The sequence below is a fragment of the Pagrus pagrus genome (genome assembly GCF_965226575.1).
Source record: "Pagrus pagrus genome assembly, chromosome: 5".
NCBI lineage: Eukaryota > Metazoa > Chordata > Actinopteri > Spariformes > Sparidae > Pagrus > Pagrus pagrus.
Genome location: NC_140189.1, coordinates 30,017,119 through 30,037,036, shown reverse-complemented (window position 1 = coordinate 30,037,036; position 19,918 = coordinate 30,017,119). Strand labels below are relative to the sequence as shown.

At 39.7% G+C, this 19,918-nt stretch overlaps 1 protein-coding gene across 8 annotated transcripts in view; it reads left to right on the top strand.

The window, feature by feature from the left end:
- Window positions 1-19,918, top strand: part of diaph2 (diaphanous-related formin 2) — a 397,495-nt gene that overhangs the window by 136,100 nt on the left and 241,477 nt on the right. For 6 of the 8 annotated variants that reach the window (XM_084353751.1, XM_084353750.1, XM_084353752.1 and 3 more), the window contains 5 exons: window positions 4,605-4,723; window positions 6,891-6,955; window positions 7,763-7,867; window positions 11,373-11,435; window positions 15,269-15,646. In XM_084353751.1, coding sequence (XP_084209877.1) covers window positions 4,605-4,723; window positions 6,891-6,955; window positions 7,763-7,867; window positions 11,373-11,435; window positions 15,269-15,646 — 730 coding nt within the window. The remainder of the gene's footprint in view (window positions 1-4,604; window positions 4,724-6,890; window positions 6,956-7,762; window positions 7,868-11,372; window positions 11,436-15,268; window positions 15,647-19,918) is intronic. The other 2 variants (XM_084353753.1, XM_084353755.1) reach the window with 1 other exon arrangement.

Sequence of the window (19,918 nt, the reverse complement as noted above, 5' to 3'; positions counted from 1 at the left end):
AATCATCTCTTAAATCACTCAGAACTTATTTTGTTCATAACTTACTGAAGGTATTTATTTCCTCTGTGGGTCTGTTTGTTTGGCTTGAACAAACATATCTTCGAAAACTAAAACCCAGGTTGAAAAGTTATCCTCCCAGAATGTGACACCTATTGATTTTTGAAAGTCAAACTTTCTTCATATAACTGTAACTTTCATGCCTTTGAAAGCAAAAGTCTTACAGCCTCTGTTATACCCAAATTCAACTTCATCTTGCCCTCAGAAACACAGAACATGCACACTCTTACAAACTTAAACATAAAACACACAGAACATAATACAAATAACAACATGCAAAGGAGTATGCAAGCCCAGAAGGGTGTGGCCAGCTCCAAATATGTCACCCATGGCTCAAAATAATGAAGATGGCGGCGACCTTAAGCTAGAGTTAAAGATAAGTAGAAAGCTTTAAAGACTATCACTGCACTGCATCTTGTCTCAAAAGCTTGTTGCACTTTTGACCACGCCCATTTTAGCGTTGTGCAGTCGTGCAGTTTGAGGTGCTGCACTGCAACGGCTGTGAAAAGAGCAGAAGTCTAAGTGCACTCAATCTTTTCTTGTAACACCCCCTTTGTCTCCAAACACTGGGAGTGACAACACAAAAATGGTTAGAGTCGGGATAATATTCTGTATTTTGGATTTATTAAGTACTTTTAAACTGTTAGCTCTCTACTTTGCCTTTGCAGAGCAAATATGTCAGTCACTGGGCAGGAAGGCCGCCAATCCTCTGAATGGAGTGACACTGATGAATTCACTGCTGTGTCAGACCTTTTTGCAGAAATAAGACTTAAAAAAAAGAAAGTTGAAAGACGGAGGGAGGATGAGAGGAGGAAGATGAATTTACCATAGACAAGTTGCTGTTCCCTTGGAGTTATGAATAATGCATTCCTCATCTATTCGTAGGAAGTGAGAAATAGAATTCACATTAACAGGCTAGTACAGCCACGTCCACCTCAGCCCCAGTGTCCATGTTCCTCTCTGTAAGCCAGCAATAAGAAGGGATCAGTACCAGTGCTCTATAAAAAACTGATGGTCTTTTTAAAGATATGTTTTTGAGATATATTTTCCCCCTCCAACCTCCATCAGAAATGCAAGGACAAACCCACACACGTGCATACACAAACATTAGCAAGAGAAATTCATTCTGACTGAGGCTTTTTTCCCCATACATCACAGCTGTGTGACATAGGATGTTGGAAGATGCAGTACTGTTGTACATGCAGCTATTTCCAATAAAGGCCATCCATCTTTTTTCAGTCTTTGCCCTTAAAGTTACAGCTTTTTCATGTAGGAGTCGAAATTGGCTGTAAAAGTCAAGTATATATTTAATATATCGTTAACTGGACAAAAAGAGACAAGTCAGAGAGTGTGTTTTAGCAATGCATGGCTCGAGTCAACACGTCTTCACACCTAAATAACAGAACAGGTCATTTGCCAATGACCAGTCGTCCAGACAAACCAGGCCATCCTCTCCCAAAAGGGAAATTACCTAATGTTTAGGTTAGTCATTTTACGTACCTGAGGTAAGTTACTTGAGGTAAGTTTGTTATGTGAGTTAACTAACAATTGTAAATTAAGTCAATGGTTCTCCTGGTGCTGTTACTGCCCTAAAAGCCCTTAAAAATGTGCCTGTTACAATAGAAATGCTTCGTCAAAATGCAATAATTCTTTACAATTTATCAGGTATAAGTCCGGGTCTGGTTAGAATTGCATCTGGGTCTGGACACAGACAGCAGTCTGCCATTTAGTGATCTCAGGGGGGGATGGAGAAGGATGGCAGGTTAACAAGGGTGACACATTTTGGTAATTTTGTTGCCTTCTCCCCTCTCAAAACGCCTACTGGTCGGCTGACTTCCTGCTTTGCTCCTGTCATAACTACCACGGCTACCATCGCTGCTAATTAGAGGTTGCAGCCTAACAGAAATGAGTCTTAATAAGCTGCTTGCACAGACGACCTGTATAGCAGTGTTTTTGGGTGAGGACAGTCTGCTTGGGTTAAAATCATTACACACTGGCAGTCTTAGGTGTGTTGTATAAATAAGGGACAGACTTTGGCTTTGTGATCAAAGGACTACATGTGTGCTCATAATATTCTATCTAAAGTAAAGGATTAAGATATTTTTATCATTGTGCATATTGGAATTGGTAGCACCCTTGGTACCTTGATGTGTGAGTCAAATGATAAGTTACATTAAATGATAATTAAGTAAATAATATAATTAGTATTCTAATAACTCTAAGAGGGTCTGCAGTGGGCAAACTGTTGAAGCGTTCTGTCTACTGTCATTCCTCCTAACACAACATTAGTTGTTGCTCTCCCCTCCGGGGCTTGGTTTATTTTTGATAATTAATCTCTCACTGCAAGCCTAATGAATGGGAGCACATCAAACCCACCCAGTAAATATAGAGCAGATCTGCTCTTTTGGAGCCTGGTGATATGGGGATTACACTGGTTATGTGGAGCAGAGCTGGATCAAGTGGCTGGGGCTGTGCAGAACTGCAAGCTATCATTGGAAGAAATGAAGGTGCCAAAGTAAAAGAAGAGGTGGGGAATGATGCAGGGGACATATGCTAGCTTCTGGAGCCCAGCCCTGCCCACTGTGGAGGGGCCTGACAGTTCTGGGTCACTCTCTCCGTCTCTAGTTATCTCCACCCAGCCCATATCTGCTTGGTGGTGGCGGAGGATGGAGGACGAAGGGAAAATAGGGCGGCTTATTGAGATAATAATGTGGTGTACATTGGTGACAGTTGTAAGCCGAGTGCCACAGTGCTTAAGCCATGCAGGGCGATGTGCGAGCTTTCACTAGCTCGTTCCAATCATGAGTGGGCGAATCCGCCAGCTCAAGCTTAATGTATGGCATTTCATGCTTTCAAAACAGTGCACCTAAATGCTGATTTATTCTTATTTGCTTTGGCTCAGAATTTTGTGTTCTTTCATATTTCTGTTCATAACATGATATGGCCTGTCCACCCACAAGGTACCAACAGAACACAGCCACATCCAACAGTTAGAGTTAAAGCCTTGGAAATGAACTTCATTACGCTTTAAATAATAATATCTTTAAATAGCAAGTTCTTCCTTTTTATATCAACACATTCTCAGATTTAGGTTTTTTTTTGTTTTTTTTTAGTATTGCACAAAAATTAACCCACCTGACAGCAGACACTTTGTTCACAGCTCTGCCTGCTCGCATCAGTTACTACATCTTAGATACATTAGCGCTCCCTCTCCTTCAGGCTTTCATGCAGAGCCGTCTGACGGGCAGGCTTTGATCAGACTTTGAGGTCCTTATCTGCATCAAAGTTGTCATAAAAATCTTCTCTGAATCTCTGAATTTCAATTATGATGATATCAATCTATTGGACAAGTTCAAGAAGCTAAAAGGGCATTTAACTACAGCATATTCGCTATACAGGAATTTGCAAAGATACAATGTTTTCTGAAATAGGAACAGCATTTCTGCAATTTAAAGGAACATCAGTTGCCACTGGAAGCACATTTGAACTGTTGTACTGTTAGTATATACAGTATACAGTATATCTACTCTGTTTGCACTAGAAAACTGTTGATGAAAGATGAATAGATGAAGGGAGTTGATGTGATTATTGAATCAGAGGGCTGTCCTTGTCTCAGCTGCTGATACTACATTCCTTCTCTTAGTATTGTATTCATTCCACTCCACCCCTACTCTAGATTTCATAGCGCTCTACCTGAATCCTCCAGATGTTCATTTAAATGGTGACAATTAATTGGTCACACCCACATGCACTTTTGCCTGGAGTTGCACCTGTGATTGTTCTTTTACATTTTGTTTAAGGGCATTATTTGTGAGCATCATTAAGGGTCTATTACCTCAGTTCAAATCTCAATTTCCAATTTACAACAAATGGAACCGGGGTCTTTGGAGGATTTTATTTATTTATTTTTTTCTGTTGCGAAATTTAAACATCAACTTCTGCTTTTGTCAAGCTTAGAAAATAATTATATCTCAGTTTGGGAGCTCAGCTTCAGCTGGCATTGTATTTGCTAAATGTCAGTTGCAATTAAAGTTGATAATGTTACTGAGAAAAGGTCACACACCAACCTGTGTGGCGGAATGCGACTCTCAGGCTGATTCAGACACCGTGCTCGACAACACCGAGGACTCAGTCACACTCCTAACTGGCTGACATGTTTTCTCGGTCATTGTGCTTTCAATTACACACATTACAGTGATTAGATTTACATTTCAGTTTTTATGGTTGCTCTAATTGGCAAAGATGATTGCAAATTAGGCAAGAGGGCAAGCGCAGCCTTGGTTACCGTCTGTCACCTTGAAATGGACGGACTGACTTGGGTTCTGTGTGCCCATTAATCTGTTAATTTCATGATCGGGGTGAAGCAAGTGATCAAATTTAATAGGGTGCCTATTTTCTCCAGCAGCACCCTTTTTGACATGGCATTTTGTGACCTCCAGCTTGGATAAGGGAATAATTTGTGGTTAATTAGCCTTGTAGAGTTTGTGTCACTCATATCTTGCTGTGGCTTGTCTAATTGTTCTGTTTTATGTTTTCTGACCCCTCAGGCCTCAGTATTACAAGGTGATAGAAGAATGCGTGTCTCAGGTGGTCCTGCATCGCAATGGGATGGACCCCGACTTTGGCTACAGCAAAAGATTGGACGTGGACTTCACTCATCTGATTGGTACTTTTTGAGTCGCTTCGTATTTACTCACTCATTAATTTAACAGGTGTTGGCAAAACTTTAAAATGTCTAATACCGGTCTTTAAGACCCATATGCAATGAAATCATCCTGAAAATCAGTTCCTCTTTCTCTGTAAATCATGTGCTGCAGGAGGTATATCACTGATGTTGCTAAAAATGCTTTGATACCTCCCAGTCATTCTGATTATCCTTCCAGGTTCTTCTGACAAACAGCTGCCGTGGCTTGACATGTAAGATAGGGTCATCTAATTATTGACAAATAATGGATATATCTGGCAAAATTAATTCAGCCAATTCATCATTTTAAACGTCTCTTTCTGCAGTTTGAGTGTTTTTTCAGCCATGTTCCTGGAAACATAAAAAACAAACAAACATCCATTTGCGCTGCATTGCTAATGGAGAATCTTTCTCAAACTGCGAAAATAAATAAATAACACTACTTTGTCTCTCTCTGTTGTGTCAGTAACAGTTCTGTGACTTGTCAACAAAGGGTCATTAAAAGTTTCTAAACCTATCCCCACAGGACTGCTGTAGTATTAAATAAGTTTTCTCACTAACTTTACTGTGACTTAATCAAAAAAAACATCCAAAAAAAAAAATAAATAAAAAAAAAGCCACCAATGATGTGTTTTGTTAAGTTCACATAAAAGACATGTGGAATGAGATGGCACAACCGCATGTTGTTTTTCCTGTTTTTTTTTTTTTTTCTCTTTTTTCACATTCACATTAGGGTGTTGTTTCCAAATAAGAAATATTATTTCTCAGAGGAAAACAATGTGTTGCGTTATGTGTGATCTCACAATAATTTACACTGAAAACTTGCTTATACATTGTCCTCCGAATGATTTATCTAGCGGAATTATTAAACATGGGGTTTTTAATTACACTCGAATAAAACTGAGCTGAAATGCACAAACATTTTGAAACTTTAATTGAAAGAAAATGAAGTAGAATTGGTAATTAAAAAAAATAAAAAATACAAAGACACAGATTTAGTTCTGTACTTTAAGCTTTGACTGATTTTTCTGTTGTTTAAGTCAGATACCTTTAGCAATAGATAACAATTTACAGTTTTTAGGTAATTATTCATTTTTCAGTGAAAGGAGAGTAAAAACAAGAGAAAGCAAAAATGATGAGCGCATCTACATGAGCCAAGAGTTGCACAGTATGACGGACTTCACTGTATGTGAGGCAGTATTTCAGCATATCATCTGTGTCCCTTCTCTTATTTTCCCCTCATCCCCGCGGTCAACACAGCAGTTGCATCATTAACCAAAGCTGCTCATTTAAGATTTCTTCTCGTTTTTTCGAAACATTTTCCCTGACAAGTTTCTTACATTAATTTAATTATTTGTATAGTTTTGTTTTCAAACATCCTTTCAAAGTGCGCACCGTGCAGTTTTGGAAAAGAAATTCAGAAACTCAGAATGGTAATATTGACTATTAATAAGGCAGTAATACAAACTCAGAAATATTTATTTTTCCCATAACTGAATAAACAAGCTGTTCTCGGTGGATAAGAAGGTCCCCAGAACACTGTTTGAAGCAAGAAAGGTGGCAGGGTCCTGCAAATATAAACAAAGTAAAACAGTATGAAAGTGTGGTGGTGTTTAAGGTCAGTTTGTATATTTGGTTTATTCAGTCATGAAAGTTTGTTTATTTAGTTTGTTTAAGCGTGGAAATCAAAATGTCTTCCCAAAAACTACATAGTGCACCCTGTAATGGAAAGGAAACATATGTAGTTCACAAAATAAATTAAGTATTCCATTTATTAATACATAGAATGATTCTTTAAATCAGGTGTGCCCTAAACTATTTCCCTCGTAGGGCTAAAACTGTCCTTCACGAAGACATTCACAGCCCAGAATCATCAAACAATGTAATGTAACAAGTCATCCATGGACTTGTATAGCAAGCCGAGAGAGGAGAAGGTCTAATGTTACATGTCATGTTACAATCCGCTCACAAATGGCCAATAAAAAAGTGATTATTACATGTCAAGACCATCTTAAGTTGTAAGCATCTCCTGAGCCTGAACAGATTGTTTAAGAAATGTTGCTAATCACATGCACTCTAATATACAACAATAAAACAGCCAGACTTGCTTTTTGAAGTATCTCATGACTGTGACTGTCTTGTCTTGCAGATCAGTGTGTGGATAAAGCCAAAGTTGAAGAGACAGAGCAGAAGGCTGCAGAGTACTCCAAAAAGGTGAGGCATTAATCACTCCGGCAGGGCCCGTCGGTTGGCCGGCTCCCATCAGGAAAGTTTTTTCTTCCCCCGAGCTCCCAGGCAAGCTATTGATTTTCCATGCCCTGATCAATACCTGGCTGTGACGCTACATGATCCGTATCAGCATTACAAGAATCGATGCCGATGTTCTGATGTATACTTATTTGTGCACAGAGCTGGGGCAGACTTAAGTTATATGAAGGCTATTTTAACACAGTTCTGCATTTTAAGCCGGCCCTTTGAGGGTCTCTCTTTATCTTACATTTCATTTTAATTAAATTGATTAGTTATTTGCTTAATTTTCCGGTTGTATATTAATTTATTTGAGAGATCTAAAATTACTGCCAATTTAAAACCTTACCTCCAGCGTATTACGTATAATATTTAAATGTATCTCAAGGAGCCTGACTACCACTGTCTGAGGACACCAAGGGGGTCCTGGATATGTTTTCTCCTTAAGAGTCCTGCCCCACCAGCCCGCCATGCACCCTGCTGGGCCGGTGATATCATTGTAGCGACATGGCTTGGTTTCTGCAAAGGTTAGATCTATCAACATACATGAAAGCCAGGCCTGAAACGAAGACAAAGGACATCGGGGCTCTAGGGCCACGAGAGCTATGAATAGAAATCGGCCACAGAGTGTAAGACAGCGTGTTTTGGTGTCTGCTGATGTGCCCTGTGGCCACTCTCTGGAGACACCGTGCCGCTCACCAACCTGTGTGTGTGTTTGTTTATACAAGTGTTTGTTAGGTGCACATAGACATACTCCTGTCTCTTCTCTTGCAGTTTGATGAGGAGTTCAGTGCACGGCAGGAGGCCCAGGCCGAGTCTCAAAAGAAGGAAGAGAGAATCAAAGAGCTGGAGGGGAAGATCCAGGCCCTGGAGTCCCAGGTAAATCCATGAAGACAAATCCCACTACTCTGCAAAATAGTGTTACGTTCCCCCAGAGAACTTTTATATCATATGTTTTCCAAAAAAGTATGAGGAAGATGGTATTGGAAAAACATGTCCAGCAGCCCTTTAATCAGTTTTTTAAAGTAAAAAACATCTCATGCAGAATAAAAAGTCTTTGCCTTAAGATCATAGCATTGAGAAGTAATGGCACCCACTAGAAAAAGGGCTGATTTGGTCAGATGGATACCTTTCCACCCCACTTACAGATGTGCTGCTGCTGTAAGTGGGAGTTCTCATCGATGCAAGAACGTTTGATTTAATAAAGGGTCAATCTCCTTCTTAAGTTGTAGGTCTTTTTATGGGAGAATTGCTCTATTGAAGCTTTCCCTATGTAATTCTATCATCACAGAGATGGATTGCATTTCTTTTCCAGGCCTGCACATCATTTCTTTCCAGGCAAAACTGTCCATTTTGAGCAGAGAAAATGACTGCTATTTCCCCCTTAACCCAATTTCAAACACTTTAGTACTGTCTTGGGAGTAAAGGGCAGTTTGCCTTCCTGCTTAGGGAATTTAATATAGACCTGGATTGAAAGATGGTATAGCTGCATTTACATCAAAGATTGCTTTTTCTTTCAAACATTCATCTCTGGTTGCTTGGAGCATGTTGGCACTCCCAGTCTGTTAAACTGCACCTGCATTTGTGGTCCAAGCATTGCTGGGAGTTTTCTCAGATACTTCAGTCCTCTAGCTATCATTCTTAAGTCCAGAACAAATGCTGCTTTTCAGCGCAAGCTTTGGCTGTTGTCCTGGACAAAGCCACACAAAGTTTTTTAATCCTTAAAACTTAACTTGTGTGTAGGTCTCACTCCCGCACTTCATTGTTCTGTATCACCACTTGTTACCCGCTTTTCTTCCACTGTCCGCCTAGTTTAATGACACCATCAGAAGCTGAAACTCATCTCATCCCGTTTGCACTTTTCCGCCCTTGCAGTCTCCTTCCGCCTCCTGTCAGAAATGAATGCATCAGGCTGCATTACCTCAGCTTGCCCTCCTTCCCTTGTCTTTAGCTTTTTATGTTGTATTTCCAACTGTTTTCTTCCCTATAACACACCTCCCTCCCACCCTCCCCTGGCAGGTCTCTGTCTTTTGAAGAATGACTGGCTGTGTGCATTAACAGGTAGTGTGGAGCAGAGGCGCCCCTGAGAGTCAAGCTCTCTCTTCCTCTGTTTGTCTGAATGCTCCTTCAGAGTGCAGTTACTGCTGGAGAGCAGCACACCAACATGCATTAACATCAGCAGGGAAACGTGTAATTTGTTTGGGGCATAGTTGCATGAATGTGGCCATCAGGACTTCAGCATATCCCCAATGCATCCTGACAGGACATATAGTAAATACAGTACATTAAGTACATGCACAATAGGGCTACGCTTACTGTCGAGCATGAATAAACTTAACTAGGAATGTGTTTAAGCTTTAGTTAATTTTCAGTGGCCTTGAATAATTTTTAATTTTAATTAAGAGTTGATATTTGGGCTCTCAGCGCTCAAGTTTTTAAAGAAATCTTAAAGTATGCAAAAAGCAATTCAGAGTTATCTCCTTTTTCTTATTTTTAAGCAGGTATTCACATTGACCATTCAATTGGTACCCCAAGCAAATGAACAAAACAACAGAGTCATCCTCTCAGTCGATTGTGATTCTTGCTACTTGAGGGCGACTCGGCTGAAAGAGTGTGTTTTGCAACCTAATCCACATTTGACACAGCACTGTAGAAAGCCATTAACTGTGAGAGCGCAGAACCTTTAAATCATTGTGAGGACACACATTCAGTTTGTCCATCAAAGCTGCTGTGCGCTATCGCCGCTGTCTTGCAGAATATGAATGGAGTGGGAGCTAACCCTAAACCTTTCATCTCCGAGACAGAATTCCTGTCAGATATCAAAACACGTGCACGCCCAAGTTGCCTCTCTTCACCTTGTTTGTGAACCGACATGTCTAATGAGAGTCTTTTCGCTGGGGAACTTTGGCATTGTAACAAGCAGCCTGTTTGATGTGTCTGTTTGATAATCCCACCAATTGAGTTGAGTGGAGGTTCTGCCTGTAAACATCGACAAAAGGACACAGAAATCACAACAAGTGGAAATCATCCACCCTTCCCCAAACCTTTGCTTGCACCCATTCAGGGTAAAAACGGAAGCTTTTCACTGAATCGGCTCTGAATGTGATGAATAATGTAGCAGTGTAGCAGTGGTACATTGGAGCACTCTGCGCCATCCCATTAATAGGTTTTAACAACTTAGCGGTCTTGTAGCTGACCCAGCTTGGCCCCCGAGAGGAGCTGGAGGTGTAGTGGACCACTTTCTCTCTCTTTTACTGCCAGGCTGCCTTCCGCCCTGGCTGATTACAGAATTTGACACAACTGATAATGACTCCGAAACTCACAATTTCGTCATTCTTATAATGTGCTCCTGCTGTCGTGAGATAGAGCTGATTCAATTGTCAAGCCTAAAAAATGCACTGGTAAATTCACTGTCATCTTCTACATGTATCCTTACATTAATAGCTCAACAGAAAATGGTGGTCAAAAGAGCCGGAAGCAAAGCATTCTGACACATACCTTCTAAAATTCACTCTGGCTTGTTGTCAAAACTGAGAGCCTCTAACTTTTAATCCCTAAGGATGAAAGATCGAATATAACTTCGCTCTGCTTTAAATATTGCACTTTACTACCATTTTCTAAAATTCCTGCGAAATGAAAGTTCTTTTTTAAGTCACCCCATTAAAAAGTTTCCATCTTCCTTTCCATTATCCACATTAAATATTTAGTTCTCTAAAGTCCATAGTAAGATGTGTTCTGTAGGAATGACTCCGGAAAAATATTACGTTTCAGTTGCTGTGGAATATGTTACCATCCTCCTTCTTTTGGTAAGGTCGCACAGAGTGAATATCAAAGCAAAATGGGTACATTTTTAAAAACAAAGACTGCAGAGTGAAATCAATGCCCATCACATCTAAGAGTGTTAAGTTGAAATGTATTTTGCAACGCCATAACTGAAAGAAAAAAAAAATAGAAATGGAAATGGAAGAAGGGTTTTGAAGGTGTACCAACTGTCAGAGATGCTGCGCTTTGTTCCTTTCATGCTGCAGTCAATGCCTTGCTCTGATGTTCTTTTGAAGATAGATTACATCTTGTTTTAGGTGTAGAAGTACAGTACACTCTGCCTTTTGCACATCAAATAGCTCATTCAGACAAAATGGGAATATAACACTGTACTACCATTGCCATTAACTGTGTAAGGGACATCCTCTTTCCCCTGCTCGCCTCTTTTTCCAGCTCTTTTGTGTTTGGTGTGAGTATTGTACCTGTTCTTGTGCACTAGTGTTCTTCTTCTTCTCTGTCTATCTAACACACCCCCATTTGTGCCTCTCTGTTGCCCTTTGTGTCTGTTGTGGATTCCTGTGGTGTGTGCGTGCGTGTGTGTGTGTGTGTTGTATCTGCACAGTTAACTATTGAAAAAGACAAGCTCAAAGAGGCTCAGAGACTCATCAGGGAATCTGAAGCCAAGGTGGGTGTCCTCTCTGCATGCACGGCCCTCGACATAATCTCACATTTAATTACCTGAGAATCGGAGTTGTGTATTAACGGGACTGGATTGTGGTTCTTCAAATTATTGGTTGGAATGAATTATGAAACTGATCATGGACTGATCTCTGCATGCTTCCCCCCACTCCATATTATTCAATTGTAAAGCTATGTTTTGAATTATCTCTAAATTTAAGTTAAGTTTGACGTGAACTGACATGTAATGCCTCTTCATTTGCACGAACAAATCTCAAACTAAAAATGTTCATGTATTTAGTAGAAATTTACTATTTAATATTGCATCTGGTGGAATGTATTGTACAACCCGCCAGAATACATGTTGGCAATGTACGTTTCTGCAAACCGTGTATATGTAGAAACATGACATTTCTTTAGGTTAAACTAACATTTTAATGTTGTGTCAGTGCTGTGGTTATGATCTTGTAAGGTTTAGGCACACACACACACACACACACACACACACACACACACACACACACACACAAAAAAACTGGTTAGGGTTAGAAAAAGATCATGTTTCGGCTTAAAATGTTTGTTTTCATCAGCACAAAAATGGCTAAAGATGTTCAGAGATCTGGTGAAAAACACCCGGTTGCCACAAGCACACAGTCTTTAACCGTGGTGTCTGGCTTGGCACGATTCTTGGCTGCATTTACAGGAACGATCTAGTAACAGAGAGCGTCTCTCTCTCTCTCTCTGTCTGCAGTACATATGTGATTGGCCGTAGACAGGAGGGAAAGAGCGAGGGCAGATTGTCCACTACTTAACTGATCGTGGGTAGCGTCGTTCTCTCGGACAGATAAAAAAATATATATATAAGTATAAACACTAACTGCCAACATTTTATCCTGGCGACTGGTTTCGTCTCTTGAAATTACTAATCAACTAAAGTAGATACCGTGGTTCAAAAAGACAATCATTTAAGACCTTTATTCCATTAAGCTTGTTAACAGTTGGAAGCTATGTTCAACTCTATAGTGGTTTTTAACTACACACATTTCCTGCTTGTTTAATGCAATTTTCATAAGTAAACACACAGTGATTGAATTCCTCCATCAGAGATGAGATTGGGGCATAGATTTAATCACATTGCATTCAGAGTTAATTACCTGCCATGCTGACCTCCCCGTCGAGTCCAGAAGACTATGAATCCAAATTGGATAGGTTAGATTTCATATTAGCCCCATCTTTTAGTTTGGACAGGACTCCAGATGGGTTCTGCAATAGTAACATCAGGTGAAAAAAGATTCAAGGGGACCTGGTGAGAAACGTGATCTTAAAACATGCTGGATGATAATATACATTTTAGAAATTAAGGCATACCATGAGAAAATAATTAAGAAGGGTCCTTTGCTGTAAAATGTACAATATCTGTTCTTTCTGTTTGTCTGTATAGATAGATATGTTTTCATATACGGTACATACACATATGCAAAACATACCCACTTATACCAAGAAATCTAAATGCAGAACATTACATCTGATGTTGTCCCATATGATTTTATTATGAAATAGCCATTATCATTTCATTCAAAATGCACAATCTACATTTTAAGGATCTCTTTTTTTAGATATTTGTTTTGGTATCTAAGGAAGAAGAAGAAGCCAGTGGCTGTGGTATTGGATCCCAAGGGTTCTGTGAAAAACTGGGCCTATTATTGGGCTTGTTATTATTGGGGGTATCAGAGAGTGAGGTAGAGAGAGAGATGAAGACTCGGAGGGCCCTTCAGTATGGAAACAACTGCGCTCTAATTTAGCAGCTAATTTGCTTCCATTCTCTCATATTAATCTTAAAAGAGGAAACGGGCCACAGAGGGCTTCGAGATTGACAGACATGTAATCATTGGAAGTGAGTTTCCACTAAAGGGCTCTGGGCGATCCGTGTAAGAAGCTCCTCGCAGAACACCTTTTTAATTTTGGCCCTAATAAACAATCTGCCAATGCCATTATGTAATGAAACACAACGTAATGTCTTTAAATATGAAGCCAATCACAGTCACGGACACAATCAAGTGACTGAAGGAAAAAAAAAAGGGCATAGTGTGGAATTGGTTTTGGAAATGAGAAGTGCAAGTGAAAATGCTTTTTGGTAAGAGCCGACGTCTAATCAGCTTCAAAGATCAAACCCCCGTCTCGGCTTGGGTGTCTGTAATTGTTGTATTTGCATACGTTTTTTCTCTCTTGAACATTTTTCTATTGGCGTTATCACTGACTATCACAGACTACCTGTGTATGTGGTATATGTTATAGTGCAGAGATGTCAAAGGACTGAAAGAGGAGTTTGTCTTATCAGTCTCAGGTCTAATTACAACCCTGTCTACTGTGTAATAGCCTGCCATTGTGAGGGCTCGTGACAACAGTTGATGGGAAAGAAACATTCTTATCTTTTGTATATTAAAACAGTAGTCGATCACAGGTTTACTCCAACATTTTGCATAGTATTTACATACATATCCATGTGGATTAATATTCCAGAGGCAAGAGGCCGACCTTGCCAATTCACAGCTCTCCATATGAAGCAGCATTTTGTTACAGTCTTGTTCTAAAATCAACATCATTGGTCTAAGTATGACTTCTACCTCCAATGGCAATGTATAAACCAACTGCAACGAACATTTTCGGATAAATTTCACATGATGTGAACGTGAGTTGCAGAAGTCATGGTCTCATATATAATGTACACAAATGTTATGTCAAGTCCCATTACTTGGACATATCCTAGAATTGCTTTAGGGAGCCATTGCTTTTTACAAACAGCACCAGTTTCCTTGTTTATGAAAATATATTTTTTTTATTTTTGCCTCAGTCGATTCTGAAACAGGCATGATAAGAAATATATGAGGGTGAAGACAATTTTACACATGTACAGTATATCCCAGCTACTACTACTCCTGTCACTGCTATAAGTTACAGTAAATATAGAAAAAAACATGAATCACTGTTGATTGATTGAAGCGTAGTAGCTCAACTTTAAAAATTCATGTTTCTCTGAATAAATACATTATGTCTTGATGTGGAAAGTGTAAAACTGTCACTAAACACAATTCTGTGCATTACTGATGCAGCTCAGTACATGCATGCATGTTTTCTTCTACTGGCAGCTCTACAAGGACTTTCTATTAAAAGATACTGTGTAAAATTACAAAATAATTAATGAAATGAGACAACACAGCAATGATTAATATGAATAATATCTGATCAAATGATTATGATATAAAGATTTTGGTGCCCAGTGTAGCTCTTCAGATATGTATAGAGTAAGAAGAAGAAAATGTTGCATCTCACTTTTCCTTCTTGAAGGATCTACGGTCAACTTTTCAAACTTTTCCACAAAAAGTGTTGGTAAACTTGTGATCATGATCTATTTGGATCGCAAAGTCATGAAAATAGCGGAGGACATCACCTCCTCATGTTGTCTGAACTTGCAAGCAACTCTCAAGATGGTCCATGAAACGATGAAGCGAGCTGGTTGACTGTTATTGACATACACACCCAACTTTCTGCCCTCAGTCAAAGCTCATCGCGAGTCAATAAGATCTTGTTGTGCAGGGAGTAAAACAGATTTGATCGACAGACCTTCTCCTCTCTAACAGCGAAAAAACCCCAAAATGAAACCAAACAAACAAACAAACAATACAAATTAAGATAACATGATTTGGGAAATACAACAAATATGAAAAATCTACAATAAACAGAAACACTAATCAATCATTAGACAACAATACAATAAAAACAAGTCTTGAAGAGTCTTGGTTGATGTGAGGCATCATTAATATGGCTACCCTCTACTTACAGATTGCAGCGGGTCCAACTGCGCCCGGAGCACCACCTCCACCACCCTTACCAGGTGGTGCAGCAGCTCCCCCTCCTCCTCCACCACCTCCTCCCCCACCTCCACCTGGTGGCTGTCCTCCCCCTCCTCCCCCTCCCCCTCCCCTCCCTGGCCACGCTGGCATCCCACCGCCACCTCCACCACCTCCGCCCCCAGGTGGAGGACCTCCACCTCCCCCGCCACCCCCTGGTTGTGGGCCCCCACCTCCTCCACCTTTCTTCGGGGGCCCAGGTGGGCCTCCGCCACCTCCTGCATTGCCTGTCATCAAGCTGCCTTATGGACTGGAGCCTAAGAAAGTCTACAAGCCAGACACTGTGATGAAGAGGGTCAACTGGACCAAGGTATGGTAGCCTGAGCTTTTATTCACTCTAACACGACATATAGTCTCATGTTCACTAAACATAGTGGTGATTGCAGACTGTAATGGAGATATTATTGCACGCTAGAATATTATTAAATCTTTTTACCATCATGCAAACATTTAGCTTTGGATTTGAAGGATTTCTGATGACACCGTACACAAAAAGAGGACGCAGAGTTGAAGTTTCTTATCAAAAAAGGCTCTATTCAAACACACTCTAAATTTAGTCAAGCAACAATGGAGTCACTGACACTATTCCGCACTCAGCAACCATTTCAAATGATTTAACAGTGAACAATTTTCATTGCTTGAATGTCCTTGGATTTGCTCATTCTTTGCATAATTGAATGAAGACTGGGTTGTGTACTATTCCATCACATTTGAGTGCAGTTTCAATAGGTTGTTTTTGTGCATGTGGGCTCTATTTTACCATAGCTAATTCACCCATTGCCTCGGGAGCTCTTAGCATTAATTTGTGGTTCTTTGCCAATGCTTGTATGACCTTGCGTTTTTAGTCTTCAATTACTGACAGCCAATCAAACATCAGACAATTTCTTTTGACACCATTTTGGTGTTGCACATTATATTTAATGGTTTTGATGAGATGAAGCTATGGAGTAAAAACAAATATTTCAATATGCTGTGGGCTGTTATATAGGTACCTGTTCATGTTTTCAGCATGTTTATGCATTTTGAGCTTTCTAGGTTGTCGTTTCTAGGTTTCTCAGGAACACCTCGAGATAATTTCATTACCTCAGGCACAAATGTCACTTGGACTCAAGGATGAAGCGATTAGGACTTGCTTGTCAGCGTTCCAAATCACTGTGACCTCACAAAATATGTTTTAAGCCATAACTCAATAATTCATATGCTAATTATGATAACATAATGAAGTGATGTCATTTTATATCCAAAGGTTAAAGGTCAGCTTCACTGTGACATCATAAAAAAAGCACTTTTCTGGCCATCATTCAGTGCTATGACTCAGGAACCGACCTAGATCTTCTCAGCTGCGGGTTGAAGATGTGTGTGAAGCACCAAATTTTCAGCAACATCCATATTTAAAGCATTGTAGTCCACCACTGCTCATTTGTTATACTGATACTGAGCTCCAGGGGATTGTCATTGCACAATGTAATGAAGCTCTCTATCAGTCCTCTATGCTCCTCTGTAAAAATAGTCTCAAAGTGAAGTAGGCATGTTTCTCACTGGATATTATTCGTTGGAATCACATCTTTCAAAAAATCAATTTCCCGCCAAAGAAAACAAAACAAAAACAACGATACCTCTTACTGAATTCTTTGAAAGTGTTCACTACATACGTATACTATATCAATCTGGACAGACATACAATAGAATATGGTCATTGTAGTTTTTAAAGTAACAAAATGGGGATAATTTGGTATCATTATTTATATGACAAAAGGCCACTGAATGACCCACATAAATTAGAGAAAGAAATGTGGAAATGCACGACAGCGTTGACGCTTGCATTGTAAGCAGCATGTTACATATACAGTACCACCTCAAGGACTCTTTGAAATGCCACATATGCAAATGTTTCACTCTGTGTGGGAGTTTCCTGGGCAGTAAGAAATGTTATTAATATTGTGATCCAGCAGTAAGGAACATATTTGTTTGTGCCTTAATATTGATAATATTATTAGTTATTTTCTTGTGAATTATCTATGTGGTTGTACATGTGGGATTTGTGTGCATGCAGTCACATGCAAGTGCCCATTGTCTGCAAAGTGTGCAGAAACAGGTTCATGTGCAGGAGCATTAACCTTGCCACCACAGGAAGTGTAGTTTGATGATGCAAATGAAATTCATAACAACCTGAGGAAAAGACCTCTGTCCCTTGTGTTGATTAGGTGGGACAAGAGTCCTTTGTTTTTTCCATGTGCAGCAGATGGAAGCATGAAAGGACCAGGATCAACTATGATTTGGTTGTATAAAGAAAGAAAGGGGAAGAAAAGATACTTACATTCTCTCTGTCCAATACCCCACACATGTCTGACAGATTTGATGGGAGAAAAAATGACTATTACATAATTGTGGACACATATGGTAAGCAGTTATTGTTAGACAATGGGGTTTCACAAGGGAGGGTGCTGTATACATGACATTACTTTAACTAGGTTGACATATTGAGGGGCAGCTTTAAAATGAATAGAACTAGACACTTTTAGTCAAGCAACAGATGTGGTGGCAGTGCATTTTTAGTCAACAAAGCACTCGTATGGAAGTAAATCAGCTCAGGGCTTCACGGGGAAATTCCAACTTTGTTTAAGTGCTGAATGCATTTTAAATCAGCTCGGGCTATTTCCCCCCTGCATGTGCTTCTAAATTTGTGTGTCAGTGATTGCCAGAGAAAATTATTAGTGAAGATTAAGTATGGGACCGTCCAACTGCCAAAACAAACAAACAAACAGCACACACACAGACACACAAACTTGCATATTATATATGCATCCCCCCATGAAAAAAAAATGCGTTTATTAAGCATACCCGTAACTATATGGGGATGGCAGAACAAAAAGCAGCATGGATGCAATGGGATGAAGGAAATAACTGCAAGCAAGCTCGACTTTAGCGCATTAGTTCAAATGACAGACGACATCTTTATTCTGAATGCCAGGCTGAATGTTAAGTGAAGAAAATGTGAAGGAATTGGAATTGCCCTAAAAAATCACCGAAACATTTCAGCTATATATTCAGCCTATTGGCGGTCCTTAGTGTGTTTGTCCTTTGTCGCTTGCTGCTCTTGAAATATTTTTGAGGTGACTGTAGACTACTTTGCTGATGTGTTTTATCAGAAGTACCTCCCAAGTTCTTGACTTGGCCCTGGAGCCACCCAGCGCTAGAAGAGTCTAGAGTCGTTTCTTTGTTCAGCTGCAAGATGTTTTGTGACATCAGATTGATTTCCTTCAGGCAGCTGAGCAGTGAATCTAAAGTGTCATCAGCGTAGCTTTGATAGCTGAGAAGAACGTAAAGATGAGGCATTATAGCGCTCAGGTGAGATCGAGACTGGACTGGTATTTGTCATACTTACAAAATAGCTATGCAAGTGGTGATAAACATTTTTTTCAGTTATTTTACCATGAATGCTAAGGTTTGAGAATGGTCAGGAGCTACGGTCTAAATTGCCCTTTTTTAAAAGGGACGTGAGTGCCAGTCTGTAGAGAGCTGTTTACTATGATGAGCAAACATCTGCTAAATGACTGAAAACATATTTTAAAAAGGTTGCAGGGAATGGATCGAGGGAGAGGCGGATGATCTAATTTGTCTCATAACATCAGCACGCTCACTGTATCACACTATGCAGGGATGTTTAAATGTGGCTCCATGCAGAGGTGGACTTAGATCAAAGTCAGAATGCATTTTAAACTGGCTTTTGATGATACTTACTCTGATACTGGAAATGTATCATTACAGAATTTGGGAAAAATGTCAGTTGGTTTTAGAAAATAGCTTTGTCTAAGAAGCTGTAGGGAAATCAATCAGTTAGTTGATGATTGAAAGAAATTAATTTTGGATTGTTATTTTTGTTATTAATACAATTTGAGGGGAAAAGTTTTCGGGCAAGTTTCTGTTTTAATTCAGGAGCAGATTCTTGTACTGAAGCTGTCTCCTTCAATCAAGAGTTAAGTTCTTCTCCATCTCCTCGTAACTTTATGAGCAATTCTTAATTGCAGTGATTTTCTCCATGAAGCTTGAATTTGGCAAGAAAGTGTTTTGGTTCTCAGTTAAAAACAGCAAAATGATAATCACAGTTAGCGTTACAGGATGATGATGAGGCTGGCGGCGTAGAACAAAATTGGTTGATGATTTCGTTAGTGGAGCCGTAGTTGTTGTCACTGATGTGCTGTTCTGCTTGATTCATCATGTTGAAAATAAAAGGGAGTTCCTAACATGAGCTTTAGCTTTATATGCTGCATTATCTTTTAAAATTATTTTCATTTTATTATTATTGTTATTAGTAGTAGCAGTAGTAGTTGAATTTTCTGCTACATCACAATTTGCCGTTTCACCACTTTCTCTGAATAAGGCTTCCTAGGACATGAAATAGGCCGCTTCGCTTTCTAGGACTGAGTGGATCGTACGAGAGAAAATAAGAGCACAGCGGCACTTTGTTATCTCCACTCAACACCAACACTAGCTCATGTTGAACGTTTCATAAGCCTCCCATTAAAGCACCTATTGTGACCATTATAGGTCTGTGCAACAGTGCTACACTTATCCCTGTTTC